Source organism: Gavia stellata, chromosome 4 (genome assembly GCF_030936135.1).
Source record: "Gavia stellata isolate bGavSte3 chromosome 4, bGavSte3.hap2, whole genome shotgun sequence".
NCBI lineage: Eukaryota > Metazoa > Chordata > Aves > Gaviiformes > Gaviidae > Gavia > Gavia stellata.
The window spans coordinates 47,692,047-47,701,423 of record NC_082597.1 but is presented as its reverse complement, the minus strand read 5'-3'; the positions used below and the strand labels follow the sequence as shown (position 1 = coordinate 47,701,423).

Here is a 9,377-nt window from a genome sequence, read left to right as displayed (position 1 = left end):
GTTAAGAATCCTTCAGAGTTTGGGCAGTCTGATTTGGAGTCTGTTTCTTTAGTTTGTGGCCAGATCTTGTCCAAACACATGGAGTCCTACACAGGTTAATGCTTATGATTTGGTAGCCAGGAACAGCATACAGCTTACTTTAAATAGTAAAAGACTAAAATGAATACATAACATTGTGATATGACTAGACAGTCCTCTTTCTTGATCTTGAATTAAACTACTGAGTGGCTTTCTGATCCTCTGTGCCACACTTCTTTCTCTGGTTCATCTAATTGGGATAGTAAGGACTTTCCAGTATTCTGCTTAGAGGTGTCCAGTCTAAGGTAGACATCCACCTTCCTTCTGGAGAAAATGACAACTCCAGTGAGGGTCTTTCCATCCTAATACAGAAATCTAAGGCTAAGGGATGCTGCACTGTCTTGCTACTGCCTTCTCACTGCAGGTGAGGGAAGGTACCTCATTTGTGCCTGGCAGTTCTGGTATCCAGACTTCTATTGGCAATGATACTGAGTCATGCAATAGCTTCTTCCTTGCTTGTTGGCCTGAGTTGTCTTTGGAAGGAGACATGCCTACACAGGGAAACAGTGCACAACATCATCTTCTCTTGACATCATGTTGGGATCTGACAGTTATACATGGGAAACTGAACTGCTAATCCACACCTGTCACAGTGATATCATAATTCCAGCCTAAAATGGGTAGGATAAGATGTGGTTTTTTCTATATTGACAAAAAAAGGAAGCTTAAATTATAGTTAAGATTGTATGTTAAACTTGAATATGACCATGATTAAATTAAATTAATTCCACCTTAAAGGTATAGTCTATGTGTGTTTGAAGGCATTTGATACATCTGAAGGTAAGTTGTTTTGCTATCATGTGTATCAGATGAGCAGTTTTTGTAACACTGTGGTTTTCTTTCATAGGTGACACTACTGTATGCCTTTCTACACATGAGACAAAACTTGAAATATTTTGATAAAATGAGATGCTTGCGGAAACGATCAGCAGTGTCATTCTTAGGAGTCCTTGTAATTTGCCTGCTGTTCATGAACTTGTACATTGAAGATGGTTATGTTTTGGTAAGTTTCTTAGATGGAAGAAATTATCCTGGAACGACAGAACAGGACACATCCTTAGTTAAGCAGTAAAGTTCATAATTCCTGCAATTTCCCCTGTTAGTGTGCCATTAACAAAGAAGTATCCTCAAAATGTGTCCTTTATGATTATGCCATCTTATCAATATATCCTGCACACAGGGTGTGTCAGTAAGATCCTAACAGTCCTTTTCACAGAAGTAAAATATGTCATTGTTTATTGGAAGTACGGGAGATAATGAATGTAGTAAAACATGGAGACATCTCCATCAGATATCTTCCTTTGAGTCAAAACACCCCCTGTATTTTCCATACTTCTGGATTTCCCTCAATTTTAATGTTGAAAATCATCTACATCTGAAATATTCATGTGAGCTAGGACCCCCTTTTTCAGTCCATACTGCCAATCTCACCTGTAAATACTGTATTAAAAAATATTATAGAAATATAATTATAGAAGAGAACTTACACTGATTCCATATATTTCAAGCTCCTTGCATGAATAATTTCTTTTCAGTGCTTTTAGCCTGTGTTTTTCTCTCTTCCTGTATCCCAGACTTGAGTCTGGCAGGTTCAGTGCCACAGCATTAACAATTAGACATAAATGATACCTACTGTAAGTTTATGATTGTGAAAAAGATTTATTGAAAGATCTGTGTTAGGAATTTCAACAAGTAAGTTACTGACAATGTAACCTAACTCTACAATTTATACATAACCTATGGGTGTCTTAGTGCTGAATGCCAAGTAAGCTCTGAAGACTTGATAAATGCATTGAATTTCCAGTTCATCTGAGGTTGGCCTGGGCCCAGTTAAAGAACATGGTAGTTTAATAACTGGAGCTTACAAATAGTAAAATGACTAAACTGAATATGTAACATTGTGATATGATTAGACAGTCCTCTTTCTTGAACTTGAATTGAACTACTGAGCAACTTTCTGATTCTCTATGCCACCCTTCTTTGTCTGGTTCATCTAATTGGGACAGTAAGGGCTTTCCAATATTCTAAAAGGTGAAGTCTGATCTCACTTGGATCTGAAAAGCAACACCATAGCATGAAAAATGTGCAATACATAAATAGTAAAACCCTTACATTAATTTATCAAAACCATAGAAAAATTGCTAGTAGTTTTAATGTATAATATTATACTTATAACATTACTTATAAAAATACTGTAAATATTGTAAATATTATTAAGACTATCCTACTATTTTTTAAACCTTTGAAAAGATAACCCATGCTTCTAGCATATTACTCCATTACAAACATACTGCTTTCTCTAACAGTACTTGCACTAAGGTTTTGCACTATGTTTTATTTATTCATCATTTCTTGGTTGTGATCGAATTTGACCTTGCTTATCACATATTTTTTTTTCAGTGGTATTTTCCCTGATGCATCTTCTCCTTTCACTAATTGCTTCAAAGTCCCCCAGATGTTTCTGAAAGTGCTTTTCTTATCACTGCTAATGGTGTTCCTCTTGGTTTGTTTTCGAAATCTTTTCCTGTCCTATTTGCCAGCTCCCCAGATGGCTCCATGTCTTATTCTTAATTTGATCTTTTTTCCCCTTTTGTAGAAATGCAGTCTCTTTCATTGCTTCTCTCATCACAGTTCTGGCATGTTTGCATTCATGTAGCTCCCAGCTGAGTCTCTTGCCAAGTCTCCTGACAGTTCTCCCAGATCTCTTGATACCTTTATGGTCCATCAAGCATTTTTAAAATGTGTTAGGATATTGACTTTTTAGTTTATTTATTTTTATTTTCAACCTTCCTGACTACGTCTGACAGCTCTGTTAACTTGTCTGGTGTGTTTTCTCTGCTGAGGTAAAAGATAAGAAGTTTCAGTGTTGATGGTGAGGAGACATACAATAGGGAATAGCTTTTAAGGACAGCAGGCTAACCAGTTTCCCTCAGGGAACAGGAATCTGAAAGTCCTCAGAGTCCCAAAGGCCCTCTGACGTTCTAATTGTAGTGAGTCTCCTGCTGGAATACCTCCTGAAGGTAACAGAGGAAGGGTGCAATTTACCCCGAGTTTCTCTTCCCAGTCTCAGAGAGCAGGCTATGCTCTTTCACCAGATGTAAGATGACATGAGTGGCCTTTTTCAGCAACTTAGAATGACAAAGTGAGATTCATTGCAGCACATCTTAAGAAGGGAGAGGAGAACTTTCCCTTTTTGCTCAGACACTCTCGTATGTCCCAAGAATCCCTTCACTGTTTTCTGCACAGCATTTGATGTGGAAACAGAAAGTAAGGGTCCACCTGGGAAAATTGTTTAAGTATGTTTGATAGAGGGTATACAGTGCTGATGCATGTGTGTCAGAAGAGCAGTTTAAGGTGCTTCTTCTGCAGTGTGTGTACCACATTTGATCAAACATGTTGAAGACATACTGAATTAATATAACCTAGATCACAATATCTGTATGATTTGCAGTGATTTTTTTATACATATTCTGAGTTGTAAGTGACTGTAAGTGAAACATGCCTTCTGCGCTCTTCTATGAATACTAATCGTTATTTTGGGCCCTATGAAAACAATAGTATTGTAGCTGACACAACATCCTTAGCAGAACAGAGTATCTCTATAAAGAATGGAGAACTTTTGGCACTTCTTCCCATGGCACCCACAGGAACCTCCCAAGCTCCAGCAGACACTGGAATGTAAGGTAGAGGTTCGTTAACAGAGGAAAACCAGAACTATCACAGAAAAAAATAGAGAAGACAGCTAAGAGACCTAATCAAGCTCTTCAGCTTCACTGACCTCTGCATAATAGTCAGAGGTAGAAGAACCAGATTTTAAATTTTTGGAAAAATCCATATTTCAGTTTTGTTTTTCATTCAACAAAGGAATGAAAACAACAATTAAAAAAAAAAAAGATTGTTAGCCACAAAAGGCATTTCTTCAAGAGAAAAAAAAGAAGAAAAATTTTTGTGGTCAGTTTAAATATTTTACTTGTTAAAATCAAAACATTTTCTCCTGACATTCTCTATTTCTAAACATTTTGAAACTTCTTTTGTAGAAAAACCTCAACAGAATGGGTTTCCATTCCAAAACCTTCTTATGAAATGAAGAATTTTGGTGCTCCATTCTGGAACCAATGACACATGATGTTTTGACATTAAAGAAAGGCTGGTTTTAAAAAAAGAAAGTTTTTGGACCAGTGCATTTTTTTTTCCCATTTGACAGTTTTCATGGAAAATCTCCTGAAGTTTTGGTGCATTCTCTTCCTAGCCCATCGAGTTACATTTTAATCTGGAATCTGATCAACATAAACCTTCCTTTCATAACTCATGAGCAAATGCAAAGTAGCATAGCAGCACTAGAAAGGCAAATCTTAAGAAGAGAGAGACATTACCGATCAAGAGAGTGCAACAGTGCAGGTAGTTGCCCCTGGATGTCCCCCAAGAATATTTACTAAACTCAGAAGTGGATATTTACTACTTCTATGAAAGAAAAATAATGAACTTAAAATGAACCCAGGATCGGTTTACAGAAATATTTCTTTGTGCTATAAAATATATCTTTGACACATTTTTGAATATTTATACCATTAAATATGAGTGCTGTTTCTATGGTTGTTGTTGTTAGCAGCAGTACTCTCTCCACAATGCTCCCATTTAATGACAGATGAGGAAGTTTTTAGTGCCCTAACATACTATATATATCAGAAGACATGAACTCATTCATACACTGGCCTGTCATCAGACTACAATCAAGCAGTGTAAATTAAATAAGCATTCCTACCTTTAAATTCAGTCTCGTGACACTACAACCTGTTAGATATTTTCCCTTTCCTTAAGGACCAAGGAACAGGTTTTCCCTGAGACCCAACCAAGCCTATGGTTAGGGCACTGCTGATGAAGATGCTCCTTCCCTTGTGTGACTTTCCTATGGCTCAAGAAGCCTCTTGGAAGAAAAAGACAGGAGAAGGAGGCAGGAAGAGGAGGCATGGTGATAAATTTGCCTTTTTTCTATACCATCAGTGTTCACCCAATACAGAGAAAGCTTTGGCTGTCTAGATGATCACATGCATTTCTGCTTATCACAAATCTGAGTTGGAGCTACTCAGAAAAGTGGCAAAATGAGCCAGATGCCAGGATCTAGTTTCATCTTTCCTTTGAAACAATTTTGGTGGTTTTTTTAATCACTGAAAATATTTTCAAAAAATCTGCCCTACTTCACTGTCTATGAAAATTATCTCATCTGTTGCTGACTGATGCTTTCTTACCCCTATTTTGAATACCACAGAATTTTTTGGCAATAATTTAGTGTTTGCAACCTTTCCAGAGTTTTTGTCCAAAATATTTTTTCTTCTTTTCCTGTTACCTTAATCTGAAGGGTTATGGTAGATTTTCTGTAGCCAAGAATGTATGATACTCAGTAATGGGTTTTTTAGAAAATGAGGTGACATCTACATGTTTTCATGAAAGCTGACACTCAAAAATGTTATTCTTGGAAACCTGCCTGTCCATGTTTCCTCTCTGGCTGGCATTCACAAATGTGTTTCTCTCTGTCTCTCTCCCTCTCCTATTCTTTTTGTTTTCTCACTAATAGGAAGGGGACAAGCAATTAAACAGAGAAACAGCCACGCACCAGCTCAACCCAGAGCGCTATGTTCACACTTTTAAAGATTTGTCTAATTTCTCAGGATCTATAAACATTTCCTATCGCTACCTAGCTGGCACGCCTTTGCCAAGGAAAAGTAAGTAACTGTGATCTGAATGTTATGAAATGAGGTAATTTAAAAATGAGTGAAATCTGTATAGTCCCTGTGGTATTTCTAGGCAAGAGGATCTGAGTTAAGCAGTGATGATCTCAGAGAGTTAGTGGGACAGCTATCTCTCTCTGCATAGGCAGCGCTTGGGCAGGTGCCAATTCAGCCCTAGCAGTGACTGCCCCACAGCCTGGTTACTTTCTGATCGAACGCCTGGCTTGTAGTCGTCCTGCAGGCATCCCTGGATGGTCTGTGCGAGCATATCTTTGTGGATATGCCCTCAGGCCAGAGGGAGATGATTCAGCAAGCAGGAGCAAGGCACATGCTGGTGATGCTCTGTAACCACCCTCTGAGGCCGTACTGTCAGCCTCTGACTGTATAACCAGTAACTCCAATCTAAGGTATGCTTGGAATCACATAGATACACCCTTCAGGTCCCCTGTTCTGCCAGTCCAGCAGCTGTGAATGGATCTCCTTGTTCCTTTAGCTGTGATAACAAGGGAGGTGAATTGTGCTATTATGGGGACAGTAAAGGAGGATTCCTCTCACAGCCATCTGCACATGGACTATCTAGTTATTCTGACTTCAGGCAGGGTTCAAGACTTTCAGCTCGAAGTGAAATATGGCTGTACCTGGCTTCTAGACAGGTGTCCTTTGAGTTCCAAATCAATCATTTCACAAACATAAACAAGGCTCAGAAGTCCAAGCACAGATGGTAAAATAAAATCATCTGTGAGTTGTTGATCTTCATAGAAAGCTATAAAGTAAAGTTTGTTCAAATTAGATTTGAGAAATTTGGAGCTGTGTAGGGAGCGTGAATGGCTTCTGGGGGCTGTACTTCACTGTACAAATGCATTTTGAGCAGACTTAAGCCTCGAGGGAAACTCTGAATCACTTTATCAGAGCAGCCTTTTACAAACCACAATATTTTAAGAAAGTTGGGGTATGTTCAACTAAAGTACGCCCTGTATTTTTTACATCAGAAGTTAGAAACATGGAGCTATATTAACAAATATCTGAAAAAAATTATTTGGACTGCTGGTAAAAATGCAATGGCAGTGACTGCAAAAGAACAGAGATGAAAATTCTTCCCTTATAATTAAGATGCATCTCCCCCTAGAAAGATGTAATAGCATTAAAAATTATTTATACCAACACAGGTATACAGTAGTAAGTTCTCTTCTACTTTAACATAATATGTAAATATGTTCCCTGTAAACTGCTCAATGACTCCTGAAAGAGGGTTAGAAGAACTATTAGCAAGGAAAAATTGGACAAATTCAGTTAAAAATGAACATGCAGAAAGAATTTATCCATGCAACATTCATAAAACTGTGAAGTTATGCATAAGTGTAACTAGTCTTGTAGAGTGCTTGAAATGATAAAAGTTTAAATCTATAGCTGATGTTTTTGTGCTGCATTTCGTAGCTCCTTCTTTTAAAAATATTGTGTGAATCATATCTCATAATCCCCTTTCTTTTAGCAGATTTTACAGCCTTATCATTGTCTAATTGGTTTCCTCGGCTAGGCATATATGTGCACATTGCTTTGGCTTTTGTTCACTACATGCCATTCCTTGCAGTTAACAAGTGAACGTTTAATGCAATAAGTCTCCGTATGTCTGTTTGGTTGCAATACAATACTTCTTTCATGAAAAAGCAATAAACATCCTTTGTTGCATGCAGCTTAGTAAGTTCACATACCAAATCTCTCAGACTTCACCATTCAAAAGGTTTGTTTAATATGAGCACAGCTCTGGAGTATAGCTTTGTGTCGAAATGGTTTCCAATGTCAGATACTCAGTTTTTGTTTGAATTGTCTTTTGTACAGGGTATCTTACAATTGGGCTATCATCTGTGAAACGGAAAAAGGGAAACTACTTGCTTGAGACCATCAAGTCCATATTTGAGCAGTCAAGTTATGAGGAACTCAAAGAAATTGCAGTGGTAGTGCAGTTGGCAGATTTTGACTCAGCCTGGTGTGAAGGGATGGTCCAGGATATTTCACAGAAATTTGCACATCACATAATTGCAGGCAGATTAATAATTATTCATGTCCCTGAAGAGTATTATCCTGTACTGGATGGCCTCAAGAGAAATTACAATGACCCAGAGGACCGTGTGAAGTTTCGATCCAAACAAAATGTAGATTATGCTTTCCTTCTTAACTTTTGTGCTAATCTTTCTGACTACTATGTCATGCTAGAAGATGATGTTCGCTGCTCAAAGAACTTTTTGACTGCTGTTAAGAAAGTAATTACCTCACGAGAAGGATCCTACTGGGTGACTTTGGAATTCTCCAAACTGGGGTACATCGGAAAGCTTTACCATTCCCATGACCTCCCGCGCCTGGCCCATTTTTTGTTGATGTTTTACCAAGAAATGCCTTGTGATTGGCTGCTCATCCACTTTCGTGGGCTGTTAGCTCAAAAGGAAGTGATACGTTTTAAGCCGTCTCTGTTCCAGCACATGGGATACTACTCATCGTACAAAGGAGCTGAAAACAAGCTAAAGGATGATGATTTTGAAGAGGAATCATTTGATATCCCTGACAACCCGCCTGCAAACTTGCATACCAACATGAATGTATTTGAAAACTATGAGGCAAGCAAGGCTTACAGCAGCATTGATGAGTACTTCTGGGGCAAAGCTCCTTCTACTGGAGACTTCTATGGGATCGTATTTGAAAAGCCCATTAAAATCAGTAAAATTAAAGTTGTCACTGGAACTGAAGACCGGCAAAACGACATTTTGCATCATGGGGCCCTGGAAGTAGGAGAAAAGATTGTAGGGAGTAAAAAAGGGAGACAATGTACTACTTACTTGAGACTAGGGGAATTCAGAAATGGGAATTTTGAAATAACAGATGTAGAGCACAAAGTTCTATTTGATATTAACTGCATGAGAATACTTGTTACCAAAAGTCAAAAAGAATGGCTGATCATTAGGAGCATTAGTGTCTGGACTTCACAAATACCACCAAATCAATAAAGTCATGTCATCTGAGAAGGTACAGAGTGCATACAATCAGCTGGGTCCCAACTGGTGCCATTCCTCAGAAAAACTGATTTATTTCCAACTCTTTACTAGAGACACAGAAAATCTGGGGAAATCACAAAACAAGCAAAGCAATTTATTTTTTACTGGTTTGGCCAGGCAATATACAAACACTTATTTGTTGAAAATTTTGAATTTTATAGGAAACGCAAAGTTCTCAAACCTCTCTCGAGATCTTGAACCCCTTTTTTATTATCATTTCTCTTTAAGAGAGATCTGCGGAACTAAACAGAGCAAAACAAAACATCCTATAATTACCAGAAGGTTTTAAGCTATGACCAGTATGTTGTGAAAAGAAATTGGGTTGCACCTTACACACATATAAATTTAAAATGTTATGGTAGTATGCATTTGTACAATAGTTGGTGATGTGTTTCTTTTAATGGCAGTTGTGACAAGGAAATCTGTCCTGAAACTGGCAGTTTAATTCTGAGCACTGTAAGAAAATAGTGTGGCTAATCATTGCAACTTCTTTTCAAAAGGGAATGTATGTAAAATTATAAATCTGACA

At 37.8% G+C, this 9,377-nt stretch overlaps 1 protein-coding gene across 1 annotated transcript; it reads left to right on the top strand.

Annotated features, from left to right (window-relative positions):
• The first annotated feature begins 931 nt into the window (after nucleotides 1-931).
• On the top strand, nucleotides 932-8,800 carry MGAT4C (MGAT4 family member C). The gene is made up of 3 exons (XM_009813896.2): nucleotides 932-1,081; nucleotides 5,651-5,798; nucleotides 7,641-8,800. Exons 1-3 carry the CDS (start codon nucleotides 953-955, stop codon nucleotides 8,798-8,800), a joined length of 1,437 nt encoding a protein of 478 aa, XP_009812198.1. The 5' UTR covers nucleotides 932-952.
• Nucleotides 8,801-9,377: the final 577 nt, after the last annotated feature.

What these genes read in the sequence shown, in the direction of transcription:
- MGAT4C (XM_009813896.2), top strand. Translation starts at nt 953, where the DNA reads ATGAGACAAAACTTGAAATATTTTGATAAAATGAGATGCTTGCGGAAA. An exon ending in TTGAAGATGGTTATGTTTTG is followed by an intron (nt 1,082 to 5,650) that starts GTAAGTTTCTTA and finishes TCTCACTAATAG; the next exon opens with GAAGGGGACAAGCAATTAAA. An exon ending in CACGCCTTTGCCAAGGAAAA is followed by an intron (nt 5,799 to 7,640) that starts GTAAGTAACTGT and finishes TCTTTTGTACAG; the next exon opens with GGTATCTTACAATTGGGCTA.